This window comes from Hemiscyllium ocellatum, chromosome 16, assembly GCF_020745735.1.
Source record: "Hemiscyllium ocellatum isolate sHemOce1 chromosome 16, sHemOce1.pat.X.cur, whole genome shotgun sequence".
Classification (NCBI taxonomy): Eukaryota; Metazoa; Chordata; class Chondrichthyes; order Orectolobiformes; family Hemiscylliidae; genus Hemiscyllium; species Hemiscyllium ocellatum.
In genome coordinates, this window is record NC_083416.1 from 50,319,083 (window position 1) to 50,337,807 (window position 18,725).

General features: G+C 42.0%; 1 protein-coding gene across 1 annotated transcript in view; it reads left to right on the top strand.

Annotated features, from left to right (window-relative positions):
- Nucleotides 1-10,609: 10,609 nt before the first annotated feature.
- kctd16b (potassium channel tetramerization domain containing 16b) overlaps nucleotides 10,610-18,725 on the top strand; it is a 213,872-nt gene continuing 205,756 nt past the window's right edge. The window contains exon 1 of the mRNA XM_060836615.1: nucleotides 10,610-11,453. Within this exon, the coding sequence (XP_060692598.1) occupies nucleotides 10,610-11,453 (844 nt within the window). The remainder of the gene's footprint in view (nucleotides 11,454-18,725) is intronic.

Genomic DNA, 18,725 nt, shown 5'->3' on the forward strand with positions numbered 1-18,725 from the left:
CCACTGAAATCCACCTCTTTGTCATGCCCATGGTGGAGTTCATGATGCAGTGGATCCGACCTTCCTTCAGGCATAGAACTGAAGAAGGAAGTGTAAAGCTTGCTTTTTTACTGGCAGAAATTAGTGCAGATATGTAGCCTACCTGTAAGTCAGTACTTGTATCCCAATTAGATGCACTGGGCCCAAACTGCCATAAACTAGACAGAACCCATGTGTGATACTAGAGGAGGTGCATCAGGAATGGGGAGTTGTACCTCATGCATGCTTTTATATTTAAGTTTAGGAATGAAAATACATCAAACTGGACTAAAGAAAAGTCAATTAATTTTAAAGTGAGGATATGAAACCCCATCCCATTCACCTCAAAATAGAGAGTTTATTCATTTACAATAAAAAAAATTTTCTTGGTTGTTTTCCATTTTGTTGTTACAGAATTTTATTTTAATCATTAACCCTCTGTAGTACTTCTCCTTAAGATCTTGAGAGATATTAAACTTACAGACTCCAATGCCTATTCTACCCTTTGGTTCCTGTTTGAGAGAACATCTTCAGTCACAGAAGGAGATATGAGGACAAATGACTTAAATCTTAGTCTAAAAGGAAGCTTAAGGAGTTTTATAAAAAGGTGGAAAGTTTTGTAGAGGAAAGCCTAGAACTTAAAGACTAGCCTAGCTGCCAATGGTGGGAGCGATTAAAATTGCACAGATACACTGGGTAAATAAATAGTCAGATGCAGTCTCCACAACTTGTTCTAAAGTTATATTTTGTATTGAAACATTAATTAATATTGTGCTGGTTAGCTGATGAAAATACATATGCAATTTAAGCCTCTGTCAGTAGCAAATATCAATGTTTAAATATTTTAATATCATAGAGAGTCCAGGTTCAGTGTTGGTTGTATCTCAAATGGGAGAAAGTGAGGACTTCAGATGCTGGAGATCAGAGTTGAAAGGTGCGGCACTGGAAAAGCACAGCAGGTCAGGCAGCATCCAAGGACCAAACGAATTGACGTTTTGGGCATAAGCCGGGCACATTCCTGGTTATGCCCGAAACATCGATTCTCTTGCTATCTCAACTGAGGCTCAGCTCCATTCACCTGAGATTCACAAATGGATTTAAGTGAAGTCAGGCCAGCATCAGCATGGGACACTGCTGGTCACATTGTTGGCAGAAAGCTGTGACAACCACATCTTACAAAGAACTCTGTTAATCTGTGAGAAATTCCTTTTGAATTATGTTGAATTGCGGTGATTCTTCTGATTAACTATTTTGGAACAGTCTGTCTTTATTTCATTTTAAAATAATTCTTAGAAATATAGTTGGTTAAAACATGCATTTGAATAAAATTCTGTGGCCAGAAGGGGGTGGTGTTAACAGCAGTTCAAACACGAAACATGAAAAACATATAGAAATGAGTCAAGGGTGTTAACAACAGTTCAAACATGAAACATGAAAAACATAGAGAAATGAGTCAAGGGTGTGGCAATAGTATTACCATATTGAAGAAAAACAAACCAGATAAAACGAGATTACAATTGAAGGAAAGGGATTACTGTGAAGATGCACTGAGCTTGTAGTGAAGAAAAACTGAAGTTACAGGAATATGGAGTAAGGAATTAGTATGCTGATGGGTGGATAAAGTTAATAGTGCATGCACATTGTTGTGAGGTCTGATATTGTGAAGTGAGAACTTAAATGATGGGATTCATTTAAAATGGGCAAGTCATCAAACTAAGCATTGCTTTTACCATTGAAAATCAGGAAGAATAATCATTTTCAAAGAAGTGGCCACAGCAAGCAGATCACTGAGAATACAGTAATCATTTTAAATTAGCCATTTAATTGAAATTATTTGGTAATTTATATTTTATGCTAAATTTCATTTTCCTAATATATCAAATAGTTAATTCAAACTTTGAATAATCTGCTTTTTTTGGAGGAAAATACACTTTCAATGATCAAATCTAAACTGTGTTCAGAGAAATTGATCCTTCAGGATCAATCAGAAAGAAAATCACAGATTCTGGATCTGTACTAGCAGCATTTAATGTAAATGAAAGGGGATTGAATCATTAACTAGAACGGAACTGCTGAAAATGCAGATTTTGAAAATGTTGTCACACCTTTTCTCTGTTCGTAAAAATGGGATCATACACTGCTACATCTTTCAGACTTGATCCAACAATGAGGAATGACATCCCCTGAGGTGAGTACCAATGCTTTTCAAATTGTTTCCAACTGTAGTATAACATTGGACTGATCGTAGGCTCTTCACACAACAGAATGATATTAGTCATAAGCCTACCAAGTTTTGCAATATGTACATGCTCCCACCTTAATATGTAGGATTCTGCAAGGACTTCAATTTTGCATTTAAAAAGAATGTGCTACATTTAAACTTTGACCAGAAAAAATAACCACTTGTCTATAAAATTTGATTTCAAATAGAAATGGTGGGGGCTTCATCAGCAATCTCATTGAAATTCACTGTTTAAAGTTTGCACACCCAGAATTTAGGTTTCTTTGGTCCAAGCAGATCTGATGGAGACGGAGGAATTGGGAAAACAGGATGGATATTTTACAGGATATTACAGGGAGGAGGTGTAGTCCAGGTAGTTATGGGAATCTGTGGGTTTATTGTAAATGTTGGCCTCTAAACTATCACCAGAGGTGGAAATGGAGAGGTCAAGAAAGGGGAGAGAGGTGTGTCTGAGATAGACCATGTGAATTTGGGGGCAGGGTGGAGGTTGTTGGCGAAATTGATTGACCGCTCCGGTTTAGCCTGGATGCAGGTTGTAGCACTGATGCAGTTATCAATATAACAGTGGAAGAGTCGGGGAATAGTACCTATATATGTACTGAAGAGGGACTGTTTGACATAACCAATAAAGAGGCAGGCATAGCTAGGGCCCATGTGGGTGCCCATGGCCACCCCCTGGATTTGAAGAAAATGGGAAGAATTGAAGATAAAGTTATTGAGGGTGAGGAATAATTTGGCAAGGCCAAGGAGAGTATTGGTGGCTCTGTTGGAGAGTAAACAAGTGAAGCCCTGCAGGTCATCATTGTCGGGGATGGACATAGTGGAGATGAAATGTTGGGGGCCAGGGAAATAGAAGTTCCTGAAGAGCTGGAGGGTGTGGTTCTGCTTCCAGATCTAGGTGGGAAGTGTCTGGACCAATAGGAAGAGAATGGATTCAAGGTAGGAGGAAGTGAGTTCGGTGAGGCAGGAGCATGCAGAGACAATGGGTTGGCCAGGGTAGTTGGACTTGTGGATCTTGGGTAGCAGTTTTAACTTAACTTTTGCAGGTCTGAGGGACTATGAGGGTGCATGCAATGGAGATGAGGTCACTGGAGGTAATGGAGTCATGGACACTGTGGGAGATGGTGACCTGACGGGCCATGGTGGAATCATGGTCGGGGGAGATAAGATGTAATGTGGAGAGCTGGTGTTTGGCCTCTGCAACATAGAGGTTTGTCTTCCAGCCTTTGTCAGCAGATTTAATAGTGAAATCAGGATTGGTGTGGAGAAAGTGGAGTGCTACACATTCAGAGAGGGTGAGGTTGGAGTAGGTGAGGGGGTGGAGAAATTGAGGAGCTTGATGTTGCATTGGTAGTCAGCAATAAAATAGTCTAGGGTGGGTAAGAGACAAGGAGAGGGTGTCCAAGAGGAAGAGGAAGGTTGGAGGCTGGAGAAGGTGGTCCTCTGAGCATGGTTGGGAGTCTGTATCAAAGAAGGCATGGAGGTGGAGGCAGTGGAATAGGAATTACACGTCATGGTGGCTACAGAACTTTGTCTCTAAATTCAACTGTTCAGTGTATGTATGGGGGTTTATGATTTTGTAATAATCTATCATTATGCTGTTATAAATTTCAATTATGGATACGTATGATTTAAGAGTAGAAGGAAGTCATTCAGTCCATCAAGCCGGCACTGACATTCAATAAGATCATGCCTGCTCTAATTGGGTTATAAATTCCACATTCTCAGCTATCTTTGATAACTTTAGATCCGGGGTAGGCAAACTAATCAATCTATTTCTATCTTGAAAATATTAAATAACCCTACTTCCTTGCCTTCTGAATTAGAGAGCTCTGAAGTCATACAAACCTCTGAGAGAAACAAATTCCATCTGCCTCTGTCCTAAAATGGTGACCCCTAAATTTAAAAATGCCCCACAGTTCTGGACTCACCAATGAGAGTAAACATTGTATCCATATCCACCTTATGAACAGTATTCAGCATCTTATGAAATTCAGTCAAATCTCATTATAGTCATCTGAACTCTGGTGAAAACAAAAACAAACTACCCAATCTTTCAAGATAAGCTAACTTGCTTATTCTAGATATCAATCTGGTAAACCTCCTCTGAAATGCCTTCAATACATTTACATCTTCCTTCAATATAAAGGCCAAAAACTATTTATTGCACATCAAATGGGGGTATCATTAATGTCCTGTATAACAGAAACTGAACACTCTTACTTTTATGTTCAATTCTTTTTTAGAACAATAAATTCCACTATCCTTCCTGATTACATGCCGTATTGTGCATGCTAACATTTTTTGATTTCTAAACAAGAACACCTCTGCACCTCAGAATTCTGAAGTCATTCTCCACTTAAGTCATATTCTGCTTTCTTATTCCTCCTGCCTGTGAACACCTTCATATTTTCCCACATTATACTCCCTTTGCCAGATTTTTGCCCACTCATTTAACCTAACTATATTAGTCTGCATCTTTGTTATGACATTTTTGTAAGATTCTTTATTACCTGCCTTTGTGTCATCTGTGAAATTAACCACTATTATTTCAAACTCTTCATCAAAGTCATTGTTATAAATTCGAAAGATTCAAGGGCTCAATATAGTCCCATGGTGGATCCCAGATGTCATGTGTTGACAATGCGAAACAGACCTATTTATAAATATTTTCTGCCAGCGAGTAAATCTTCTAATATGTTAACCCTATACCATTGGCTTCTTCTTTGTGTAATAACTTCTGTGTTATGTTGAAATGCTTGCTATGGGTTTTTACATTTCTAGCTAGCTTCCTCTTACACTCTAATTTTTTGTCCCCATTCTTTGTATTCTGACCAGTCATCAGATCTGCAATTAGTATTTGTAAAATTAATGCATTTTCTTTAAGTTTGAAGGTCCCTTTCATTCCTTAGTTAATTACAGATGGTGGGAGTTCCCCTTGGATTTAAAAAAATATATAGTTGGAATGTACTGATTCTGAGTTTTCTGAAATAACCCCATAAATGTCAGCTACTCCTTCTCAACTGGTTTATTTGCTAACCTAAAATCCCAGTGCACATCAGCTAGCCTGGCTTTCATACATTTCAGCTAGCCTAGCTTTCATGCTTACATAGTTACCCTTTTTTAAGTTTAACAGATTATCTTAAACTCACCTTTCTCTTCAATTAGATGAAAAATTCAATCATTTTATAATAACTGCTCCTAAAGGTACCTTTACTCTGAGGTCATTAATTAATCCTGTCACACGAGACTTGCCAAGTCTAGTTTAGCCTATTCTCAAGTCAACGTAGAATATGCTGCTCTAAGAAATATCTCAAAACCATTCCATATTCTCTCCATTGAAGCCACTAATATAAATTGATTTTTCCAAATTATTTGTAGATTAAAATCATTCATATTTATTGCCATCCCATTATCACAAACATCCAATATTTATTTTTGTATGATTCATCCTACATTATAGCTTGTAGATCTCTCCAGCCAGGGACTCTTTCCCCCTATTATTCCTCATGTCCACCAAAACTAATTCTAATCCATGATCTCCTGAACCAAGATCATCTTTAACTATTGTACTACTTCCACTTTTGATTATCAGAACTAGCCCTCTATCTTCACCTAGATTTTTATTATTCTTGAATGTCAAATACCTCTTAATGTTAAGAATCTAGCCCTTGTCATCCTACGGGAGGCAGGGTGTAGTGGCAAAGTCACTAATAATGATCTAGTCATAGATGGTTAAGTTTGAATTCAATAAAGATCTGGAATTAGAAGTTGGCCTAGTGACGACAACTTAACCATTGTCAATTAAACCATAAAAATAACCCAGCTGGTTCATTAATGTTTTTTTGGGAAGGAAGCCACGTGTCTCTAGACCTACAGAAATGAGAGTAATTCTCTGGGAAGTTAAACATGGGCAATAAATTCGGAGTGGCATAAAGATATGTTAGGTCAGATGGCCAAAGGTATAGTTATAGAGGTAGAGAAATGTCAAGTGAAAACTCCAAAGCTTGCAGCCCAGAGTCATGGCCAACAATTATTGGAACAATTAAAATTGAGGATGCTCCCGTAGCTGGAAGAGATTAGTGTAGATATCTCAGAGGATAGAGGGACAGGTGATTACAGAAATTGAAATGGCCAATCCACAGACAGATTATTTGAAAACAAAAAATGGTAAAATCCAGGTGTTACATGAGTGGGAGTCAAAATAGATTACTTAGCACAGGGATGGACAGGACATGGTATGAATTAGGACACAAGCAGCAGTATTTTGGATCATTTCAAGTTTATGGGACCCAGCATTAACCTAGCTATTGGACAACAGCCCCATGATGTTGGTTTATTTCTACTAGCCATATGTACTGTCTTGAGAAAGTATGTTAATTTATAGATAGTTTATTTTGTGGATTGATAACAACTGGCACTGGTTTTTGACTGACCAAATACTTTTCACACAGGTCCTTATTAATTGCAGAGAGAAACTGTGGCTTTAATTAAACTTTTTGTCCTTTATTATGGCACAAAAATAAAACATGCAAAAGCCATGTTCCTAAGCAATGTACACCATACTCTGATTGTCACAGTGTAGCTAATGTCATAACTTATCAATCCGTTTCCATTCTGAATATGGAATTAAATTTCCTGATAACATTCTGACTTTTTTTTCCCAAAACTGAAAAAATTGATCATTTGTGAAGGTTTGTATCTCAGGTTGAGGTTTAGGGTGTAGGTTTGCTCACTGAGCTGTAGGTTTGATATCCAGACTTTTTCATTACCTGGCTAGGTAACATCATCAGTGGCGACCTCCAAGTGAAGCGAAGCTGTTGTCTCCTGCTTTCTATTTATATCTTTCTCCTGGATGGGGTTCCTGGGGTTTGTGGTGATGTAATTTCCTGTTCGTTTTCTGAGGGGTTGGTAGATGGCATCTAGATCAATGTGCCAGAGAATTCCTAGAGGCCTGGTACTCCAACCACAACGCCATAAACAAGCACATAGATCTAGATGCCATCTATCAACCCCTTAGAAAATGAACAGGAAATGACATCACCACAAACCCTAGGAACCCCTTCCAGGAGAAAGATATAAATAGAAGGCAGGAGACAACAGCTTTGCTTCACTTGGGGGGTCACCACTGATGATGTTACCTAGCCAGGTAATGAAACATCTGGATATCAAACCCACAGCTCAGCGAGCAAACCTACACCCTAAAATTGATCATTTTCAGATGTATTCAGATGCATTGTTAAAAGAAACGCTGAGATGAAAGATTGTCAAAAGATAATGTGTTAAGTAATTATTTGATTTTCTAAAGATGGAAAATGTTGTTATCCAGTTTTGTAATCAGTAAATACCACAGCCCCATTGATTTGGGAAGTTACTGGTTCTAGATCCTTAACCGACATTATCTGGCACAGATCTTCCCTTCAGTGGTGAACACAACCAATAAAGTGATGTTTTAATGTAAAGCCAATAGGCAGGTTATCACTTGGAAGTTAGTAGTTGTCTTGTTTAAGTCAAGTAAGTTGACTTACTGATGGAGCGATGCATAAGTAGAATTACTATTTTGCACTGATTGCATTGTGTTCAGTCATAACTATTGTTTTTACGCTCAGTCTCTATTTGTGAAATAAAACAGCTATAATTATTTGTTGCAGCCTTGACTTACCAAAGTATAAATGGCCCACTGCCCTGAGATGTTGGAAAAGCACACATGAGAGCATGTGTAAAAATATTGTGTCCAGTTCATGTATCAAGGGGGCCACATTCTTACACCCCTAGGGTCACGCCATCCAACAGATATTAAACTGTGAGAGTTCACTTGGTAGTAAGCGTATGGAATCTGCTAATGCTGCCATTGAATCTAATAAGACATCCATGGAAGATCCAAACTGTGATGATATTTATGACATTACTCAATTGACAAGGATAACTGATAGAATGGACAAATAAGAGCTGTTTAACATACAGAATTATAATTAATATGTTTAGAAGGAAGATGGTGAAAGGAAAGTACAGTCTGTATGGTACGATATTAAATGGTATAAAGGAGCAGAATCTCTTGACTTTGAAATATACAAATCAAATTGTATTTTACCTAAACAAAGTTATAAAATGGACAAATAAAATATTTGTTTCAGTATATATAGAAACTGACGTAGGGATTATAAATTTACTCTCGTAGTTCTCTATCACTCATACATTCTGAGCTGACAAATGAGTTTTGATAACAAAAGCGTAGCATCTTGGATGAACAAATACAACGGTGTAAAACATGCACTGACCTGATGATATCTTAAATCCTTATTCCTTGTGACATGTTAATAAAAAACATGTAGGCCAGTAAAGCTAAAAGGTTTGTGTGTCTAAACCGCAGGGTATGTGGAGTCCAAGGGACCTTTGTCTCTAGATTGTGACTATATGACAGTAATTTGCCAAGCTTCTGGCAAGTCGGGATGCAATCATTGCTTCTGTATTATGTTAGAGCTGCTACTTATAAACTTATCTTAAGACTATATTTACTTTTTAAAAGAGCGAACAGAAAATACTAGATCGGGATAGCAGGTCCAATACTACAGAGAGATAGAAGTAAGTTAACATTTAAAACGACTACTGGCAAGTGCTAAACGCAATATTGCGACATGTAGATGACTTTCAACATTTTCTGATTTTATTCCAATTTTGAGTAAGCGTTTTTGGTCTCTTCTGTAATGTCACCTGTGGCAGTATAAATAGCATCACCCTGAAATAGTTCTGTTCCGATAACATAAAGAGCCTCATATGGTGTGTGCGTGTCCCCTCCCACAAAGCTGTTTCACAATAATATAAGAAATGGCACCCATGGAGAATGGTGACTGGCGTTGAATAAAAGGAATATGAAACCTGACTATCCTTTTTACGCACTGACATTAACCACAGCAATCATCACTTATGAATAGGCTATTTTGTTAGTGACATAGTTTGATTCTGTAAGAAGAAATGCCATTTTATTTACATATTTAGTGATGTTATTTTTAGTGACGGCCGTGTGGGATTACTGGTAGGTGTATGTATTAGGCACTGTTTGCAGAATTTTCGGAACCCTTTGCATACCAGTGATGTTCGGTAATAATTCGCTGTTGGTATATTTATCCTCACTATGAAGTACATCCCTGTTTATTGATGCTAATTCGAGTTACGGTGACCGCATATGTCAGCAATAGTCCCCAACTTTTAGTTCATGCATTATAAGCGGTCTCTCCAGACGCCAGCACTCGCCCTCTCTCGTACCGCTGCTGTTTCTCTGAATCGCTGGCAGCAACTGATTCAGATGTGGCTCCGGGACTGTGTGGATTACTGGGTCATCTTATCTGCACACTTCCACTTAATTATTTATTCCACAGTCCTAAAATACTCCATCGCCTCTCGACGGATTTGAGCCCCCGACAACCCCAGAACAGAATGAAATGACAAATGAGGAAGGAGACTGCTTGGAGCTTCGGCGTTTTACCCCAGGGGGAGCCGACTAGCGTCCAATGACAACTTTGTGTCTGTGATTGACCCCCCAGGGGACAATTATTTCCCGTCTCGTAGGTTTCCGCGAAACCGAGGGAGTTGGGGCGGATGGGGAGGGGGACGTGAAAAAGAGAGAGAGAGAAAAAAACACCACACACAGCCCAGAAGCTGGACAGGCGGAGCCTGGAAGTGGTGGAGTCTGAAAGTAGCCGAGAGCGCCACAGATTCTTGGCGAGCTGCAGAAGCGAGTGAGGAGCCCGGGGAAGCGGGAGCTGGCGTTTTGTTTCTCTCTCTGAATCATCCCGCCCCGACTCTCCAAGTTGGAGAAGTGGAGCTCGGCAGGAGGCGGTGTGTGTGTGTGTGTGAGAGAGATTCTTTAGGGGGAAGATGATGTAAGAGACGCTTTGCCAGCTGCTTTCACTCTCCCTCTCCCTCTCTCCCTCTCTCTCTCTGGGAGATGTGACAAACCGTGAGCTGACAGCAGTCTGTCCGGAGCTGGGGACCAGGAGCATCCCCTAGGGCGGAGGCAGGGAGGGAGGGAGGGAGGTAAACCACCGGGGAGGGAGGGTGACTCCATTCCACGGGCAGAGCCCCTCCCTCCTCTCTCCCCCTCCCCTCCTTACCCCCTCTGAGAGGGGGGGTGGTCGGCTTTTGCCCCATTTACCCCCTCCCCCTCAACCCCCCGTGAGTGTGGAGGAGCTGGAGTGGGGGGTAAGCGGAGCTGCTGGCAGCTTGCCGGTGTCCCGGGCTGGCCAGGCTCGGGGAGGCTGCTCTCTGAGCGAGTGCCCTGCCCCTCCGCCCGGGGGAAGGGAGCAGGCGGCCTCGCCCTGCTGGCCCCAGCTTGGCTCGGGGCTCCGGGCCATGGCACTGAACGCGAACTGCAGGCCGCCGGTGCCGCTGGCGGCCCGGGAGAGCGGCAGCGGGGGGCCCCCGGGTCTGCCCGAGGTGGTGGAGCTGAATGTGGGCGGCCAGGTGTACTTCACCCGCCTGTCCACCCTGACCAGCCTCCCGAACTCGGTGCTCGGCAGGATGTTCGGCCACAAGAGGAACTCGGCGGGGCCCGAGCTGGCCCGGGACAACCGCGGGCGCTTCTTCATCGACCGGGACGGCTTCCTATTCCGCTACATCCTGGACTACCTGCGGGACAGGGCGGTGGTGCTGCCCGAGCTCTTCCCGGAGAAGATGCGCCTCCGGCGGGAGGCGGAGTTCTTCCAGCTGCCCGAGCTGGTCCGCATGCTGAGCCCGGAGGAAGGGCAGAGCCCCGGCCTTGAGGAGCCCTCACACAGCGACCTGGACGAGCTGTCCCAGGGCAGTGACCTCCCCCGGGCCGGCAGCCAGGCGGCGGAGCGCCGCGCCGGCTTCATCACGCTGGGTTACCGCGGCTCCTGTGTCCTGGGCCGGGACAGCCTGCAGGGGGACGCCCGCCTCTTCCGCCGGGTCCCCCGCATCCTCGCCTGCGGGCGCATCGGCCTCCTCAAGGAAGTCTTCGGAGACAACGTGAACGAGAGCAGGGACCCGGACCGGACCCCGGACAGGTACACGTCCCGCTTCTACCTCCGCTACCGCCAACTGGAGAGAGCCTTCGACACCCTGGCCGAAGCTGGCTTCACTCTACTGGGCAGCAACTCGTCTCTGACAGGCTCAGTGTGCGGACAGGCGATTGACGACAGGGCATGGAGCAGCTACACCGAATACCTCTTCTACCGTGAGTACTCTCCTGTTTGCACTCGCACATTGCCTACACCACTCTCCAACTCCTGTAAGTGCACACCATCTATTCCCCATGTCCCGATGAGCACTCATTACACAACATCAGCTCCAGTCCCCGATGCCAAAATGCTGCCCATATCTGGTACCAGTGCCGAACCCCAGTCAGCACACACTATCCACTATGCACCCACTGCCCAGCGCCCAACTGCAGTGAGCACCCACTATCCAGCGCCCAATTGCAGTGCGCACCCAATATCCAGTGTCCAATTGCAGTGTGCACTCACTATCCAGCGCCCAATTGCAGTGAGCACCCACTATCCAGTCCCCAACTGCAGTGAGCACCCACTATCCAGCGCCCAATTGCAGTGTGCACCCAATATCCAGTGTTCAATTGCAGTGAGCACCCACTATCCAGCGCCTAATTGCAGTGAGCACCCACTGCCCAGCACCCAACTGCAGTGAGCACCCACTATCCAGTCCCCAACTGCAGTGAGCACCCACTATCCAGCGCCCAATTGCAGTGTGCACCCAATATCCAGTGTCCAATTGCAGTGTGCACCCAATATCCAGTGTCCAATTGCAGTGTGCACTCACTATCCAGCGCCCAATTGCAGTGAGCACCCACTATCCAGTGTCCAATTGCAGTGTGCACCAACTGTGCAGCACCCAACTCCAGTGTGCACCCACTATGCAGCGCCCAGCCACGGTGGAGATCTCCTGTGCAGCGCCCAAGTCCGATCCACATCCACTATCCAACATGTTGCTGTGAGCTGAGACGCATTAGTTTAGTATCGAGTACATTTCCGTCCTCAGGCAACATTGAGCCGCCAGCATGCATTTCGAACCCAAACCGAGCACTGAGCACCCTGGCAGCACCGACTGTGCACTGAAACCCTTTGCTGAGAGGGAGCTCCAAGCCCCCTGCTCCTTTTTATGGAGAGAAACTAAAATAATAATGTTACAGTAAATAATATTCGATGGTGAACAGGACAAACGCTACTGTCACAGGAGCAGGAACAGGAGGTAAGGGTTCAAGTGATCACGGAAGCTGGGCAGGGATGCTGTACTCCGCGCATACACCTAGCGTTTCTGTGTTAATAGCCCAGGGGAAAGAGCCCGGTAGCCGCCCGACGCTGAGTCTGTGTGGAAGGGGAATCATTAGCGGTACAGCCGGTAAAGAGGTACAGTGCAGGAATGAAGTTGTAACAGTCCTTCCCGCTCCGAGAAAGAGCTGTTCAGCACCTGGACAGCGACTACCTGTCACCGTGCGGAATGTAACACGTTCCCTGTAGTAACAACTTGCGAAAGTGTAATCCTGCCCCATGTGTCTTGCTCGCTGCACTTTCCTGCGGCGGGAACGGCTAATTTCTGACTGGGCTGGGAAACCAGCAGTTTCAGCAGCTAGCAACACTTCTCCCAAAGTCACTTTGTGTCCCAGGACTGCGAATGGAGTTCAAAGCCCCGAGTGGCTTTGATCAACAGCCCGGCTCATTAACAGGAGGCAGTAAGGAGCTGTGTTTTCCGCTGGCCAGGGCGGGTCAGGGTCTGTGCAATCCTCGGACTCACAGAAAGCGAAAGCCAGGATGAGATTCCGTTTCGGGAAAGTGATTTATGAGTATGATTATTGCGAATATGGGAAGCTAGTCATGAACAATTGGGACACAGTCCACTGGAAAGATTAGAACTTTAAATCTGAGGGGCATGACTGTAGCGTGAAAAAGAAATACTGCTCCGCAAGTCCTGGTGTTGTCGGGCTGAGGCACGGGTAACACACACTTTTGCAGGCTTACGATTAAAAAAACACAGCGCGCTCAATCATACGCGAGAGTTTCAGATGGCAGCCTTCACAATGTCACTGGCAAACACTTCCTAATTCATCAGGTCTCTTTAATCAGGACATTTTTTTTAAAGCTACAACGTTTATCTAAAGCAGTCGTCATTTACACGTCTTAGAACGCCCTGAAGTATCTGCAATGAAGGAAATAATGAAAAAGCGGTTTCTAGCTGATAAACCAACAAATATCGGAATCGGGCAGGAGGGACAGCTTGTCTATTCAAGGGGTTTACAAATTCGAGTGCACATGGTCTTGTTTAATGTGTGATCCCTTTGGTCCTGCCTTGCTGTATTTTGATAAGGTATTATTGATGATCTAGCGATAAATTGTATGAACCGGGATAGGGTCTGTTGTATTCCTTTTTCGTTTTTATCTTTTATAGTAGAGGATTTACCAAAGGGATTGTAAGGCTTCTCGCTCTTTAAACAATTTGTGTTATGTAGTTACAGGAGCAACAAATTTGGTGCAACAATAGCAGAACAAGGCTAACGTGTTTTCAATGTCAAATATTGATTAACAAATGTCCAGTCATTGCAGTTGAAGATTACATGTTGTACTGAGGGCAAGCTCTATCCTTTATGTTACAAACTTAGAATTGTTCATATTTCTCTCTTGTAAGTGATATCAGCTGATGTTAATTGCTGTATGGAGGCCGTCTCAACCTGAGAGTACTGGGACAATACGATGGCCTCTTAATGGCCCATGTCAGCATGACCTGACTCTTTCCATGAAGTCCAAACTATCTGTTTGAGCCTTTTGAATGTACTTCAGTTTCTTTGTTGCTTAATGCTCCACATTAAAATCGTAATGTCCAATAGACATGATAGTAGTTCTCTTTGTCTACTGCACAGATATTATTAGTTATTCAAGTAAAACAGGTCAGTGAAAGGACTGAAGCTGTCAAATGGGGCAGGGGGCTATAGTCTGGTCTCTACAATTTAATATTATCATGGTGTTTACTTGTAAATTATTCAATGGTTTAATTTTAGAATAAATGTAGGGTGAGTAACCAGCGATTGTATCTTTACAGATGGTTAGTCAAATCAGTATTTGAATCTGTTGATTTAATATACAGAGTAAAATTACAATTGAGTGCAATGTTAATAGAAATACAATTATTAATGAAACAATCTAAAAATAATAATCCCAGGCTGTCAAATCTGAAGACTTTTTAATCATTCCACAAGTACTCATCATTGCTTTTTGTTCACATAGAGACATTTTTATGTTGGACTTTGGTAAGATCTGCTGACAACCTAGCACCACTAGTGATATACCAGTAGTCCAGTAACGTTTGAAGTGTTACAGCTGCTATTTGCACATTCCCCCTTCCATCCTGAACAGTTGTACATAGTCATTGGTTAAGTAAAAAGACAATTTATTCGTTTTGAAAACCCCACTGTGCACCACCAGGAGTCAACAGTAGAAGGCATGCTGAATGATCAGTAAAAAATCAATGTAATCATCTCAACTTAATAACAGAGCTCATTGTGCAATATAAAATAGTTGGGGGGTGCTGTCACCTATTGGCTCTGCCTCAGCCAACAGTTAGTTATTGTGATGGTCATGCTGCAACTAATACAGGACAGTGGCTGGGAGTTTGCAGTTATAATAATGCATCAACATCATTACTCTTCTGAAATTGACAAAAACCTCTGGAGTAAACTCTCATGCAGTTAAATGTGTAAACCTTGTAGGCAGTCTTGTAATGCAATGGGTGGTGTTTCTGCCTCTGAACCAGAGGCTCAGGGTACAAGTCCCATTCTAAGAACTTGATGACAACAGAATTATGTTCATGACACATCTAAAAAGGTTGATTATCAACCTGTAAATTCTTCTACTATCCCCATATTAGATGGTATAAGATCCTCCTGATCAGCCAGAACCATGTTGTAGCTATAACGCAACAGCCTTACTATATTAAAAATGATTGTGTTCACGTTCTTATCATGCAATGTATTTCATGGCAAACATCCTTCTCATTTCAAAGATTTACCAGAAGAAGGAAATCCAGTCGTGATTGTGCATTTTTTCAATGGGTGTGCTTTGGAAGACGGCATCACCCCAGCCCCAACTGTATTAATTACAAATCACTGAGCTAATGAAACTTAGTGTTTTAAACTATTAGTTTAACTGTAATTTTAAAAAAAATGTTGCATATTGTTGCATAAGATGGAGCTGGATTGTGAACAGAGTAGTATGTTTATAATTACTAGTGAGCAAGTACCTGGGGTACTTGTGCATGAAATGCAGATAGCAAGTACACTGGTACAGCAGGTAATCAGGAATTAATGGAATGCAGGTCCTTATTTCAAGGGGGTTGAAGTATAAGAGTAAGAAAGTGTTACTGCAACTGTACAAGGTGCTGGTGAGACTACATCTGGAGTGCTCTGAACACTTTTGGTCCCCTTACTTAAGGAAAGATTTCATATTATTGTAGGCAGTTCACCAAGATGATCCTTGGTATGGAGCGATTGTCATGTGACCAAAGGCTGAACAGGTCAGTGATGAATTCTTTTGTTTTTTTGCTGACCTGAAAATCTGGGCCACTATTTTCCATCAGAAGCAAAATGGGAGTAAGAAACAAGTTCAGTACTGGCATGATGTATTTATATTTTGGCATATCTACTGTGGCTATGACGAAGAGGGAGACATTTCTTCAGACACTGTTGGTAAAAATCCTAGATGATTGCTCCCTATAATTTGGGTGGAAATTCTCTTTGCTTTTCCCATCACAGAAATGATGGATTCAACCCACATCCAAATAATATGTTATGAGTGTTGTGTGGTATAAAATGTTCTTTAATAATTTACTGTCTAGTATCACCTACAATGCTGTTACTTTATGGCATATTTATTGGATATTGGTCTATAGGTTAGATTACTTACAGTGTGGAAACAGGCTCCTCAGCCCAACATGACCCTCCGAAGGGCAACCCACCCAGACTCATTCCCCTACACCTAACACTACAGGCAATTTAGCATGGCCAATTAACCTAACCAGCACATTTTTGGACTGTGGGAGGAAACCGGCGCACACAGAGGAAACCCATGCAGACACGGGGAGAATGTGCAAATTCCACATAGATAGTTGCCTGAGGCAGGAATTGAATCCAGGTCTCTGGTGCTGTGAGGCAGCAGTGCTAACCACTGTGCCACCCACGTAAGATATATTCTTGTATCTTATTCCAGAACAATTGCCCTAGAATGAATGGATGCCTGACTCTGTAATGACTCACTAATGCTTTCTACTCAGCCTTAGAGACCATCCTGATGATCCAATGCAATTCCAACATTTTAAAACTGAGAATGACTTCATAAGTTACTCTAAGATGGAAATTGTAAGTTGAGAGCTGGCTAATATGTTTCAGGACTTTGTATTTATATGTTATAGAAAGGTATTCATAAATTTGATTTAAAAAAATGCTTTCTAGTAATTCAAGCTGCTCATCAACATTAACTAAAATTTGTATCTTACTCTGTGCTGAGAAATGATTAGTTGTATAAGATTACTCTTCAGGTTCTATAAAGTATAGTATTGACATTTGTTCACTGACCTCTAAACACACGGTAATCAATAATCTGCTGTCCATTCTTATTTCAGAGTTGGACAGAGTAGGGTACCATTTATAATTAACAATGTTAAACAAAAAATTTTAAATAATTTTTAAGTGGGATCTTTCATTTATCCTTTCAAAAATTCTGAAATACCAGTACACTGCAACATCTTTTACTTATTTTCAGTGAATGAACATTACTTTCAGTTTATAGACAAATAATAATTCCCTTGAGTGGTTAACAAAAACATTGGCTCACCTGAATGAATTTTACCATTTCAAGGTTCATTGTCAGCTGGCAGTGTTTTACAGAACTGTAGACAGAAGAGGGTGCAGTGGCACAGCTCATGACTTGAAAGTATTATTTTTGTTACAAAGTCAAAATATTGGCTACAAGTTGACCTAAAATCAAGTGCAATCACATTTTTACACAAGATGTGTAACTGTTGATTGCTAAAATACTCCAAAAGCTGTAAACAATACAAAACAAAACATTGTCACCATAGGACAGCATCTCTTTAATACTGCAAAACCAATTGTACCTTTCATGAAAATATTGTATTACCTTTGCCCATTAGCACTTTCTGTATACAAATTTAAATCCTTGACTAAAGAAGATATAGTGATAATATTGTATGGATGTTGTGTAACACTGCATTTATGAGAAAGTCACAAAATATTTCACAAAGAAGAGAAATATAAAGCAGCCAACAATTTCCTGCAAATTATTGACTGGACTATAACTATCCTTCTTCCCTTTCAAAATATAAAAAGCCTGCCGATCCGTGCATTCCACTGCCCCACGTACTCTGATTATTTTACTGTAGCTAAGATTCTAGTTAACTATAAATATTGTTTGTTCACTTCTTCAAGTCTTATGGCTAACAGTTGTCTTGAAGAAGGCAGTGAAACTTCTTGACTAAGAGTGGTTTTTAAGATAATGGTGTTCCCATGATGGTGTTAAATAGGAAATTCCAGCATATTAAATAGTGACAATGACTGTAAGTGAAGGTCTCTTGTAGTGCAGTGGTAGTCTCCCTATTTAAGGATGGTATGAATAAAGAGATCTTGGAGTACAGGTTCATAGCTCCTTGAAAGTGGAGTTGCAGGTAGATAGGATAGTGAAGAAGGTGTTTGGTATGCTTTCCTTTATTGGTCAGAGTATTGAGTACAGGAGTTGGGAGGTCATGTTGTGGCTGTACAGGATATTGGTTAAGCCACTGGATTGGAGGATCTGAGCTACAGGAAGGGGCTGAACAGGCTGGGGCTGTTTTCCCTGGAGTGTTGGAGGCTGAGGGGTGACCTTATAGAGGTTTACAAAATTATGAGGGGTGTGGATAGGATAAATAGACAAAGTCTTTTCCCTGGGGTCGGGGAGTCCAGAACTAGAGGGCATAGGTTTAGGGTGAGAGTGGAAAGATATAAAAGAGACCTAAAGGGCAACCTTTTCACTCAGAGGGTGGTACATTTATGGAATGAGCTGCCAGAGGATATGATGGAGGCTGATACAATTGCAACATTTAAGAGGCATATGGATGGGTATATGAATAGAAAGGGTTTGGAGGGATATTGACCGGTTGCTGGCAGGTGGGAGTAGATTTGGTTGGGATATCTGGTCGGCATGGACGGGTTGGACCGAAGGGTCTGTTTCCATGCTGTACATCTCTATGACTATGACTCTATGTGACTTAGATAAGAACTTGGAAATGTTGGTACTCCTATTACATTTGTAACAAGCACTCAGGTCTACAAAAGTATTTTAAAATGGTACAATTACAATATTTAAAAAGCATATGGATGGGTACATGAATAGGAAGGGTTTATGGGCATACGGGCCAAGAACTGGCAAATGGAACTAGATTAATTTAGATATCT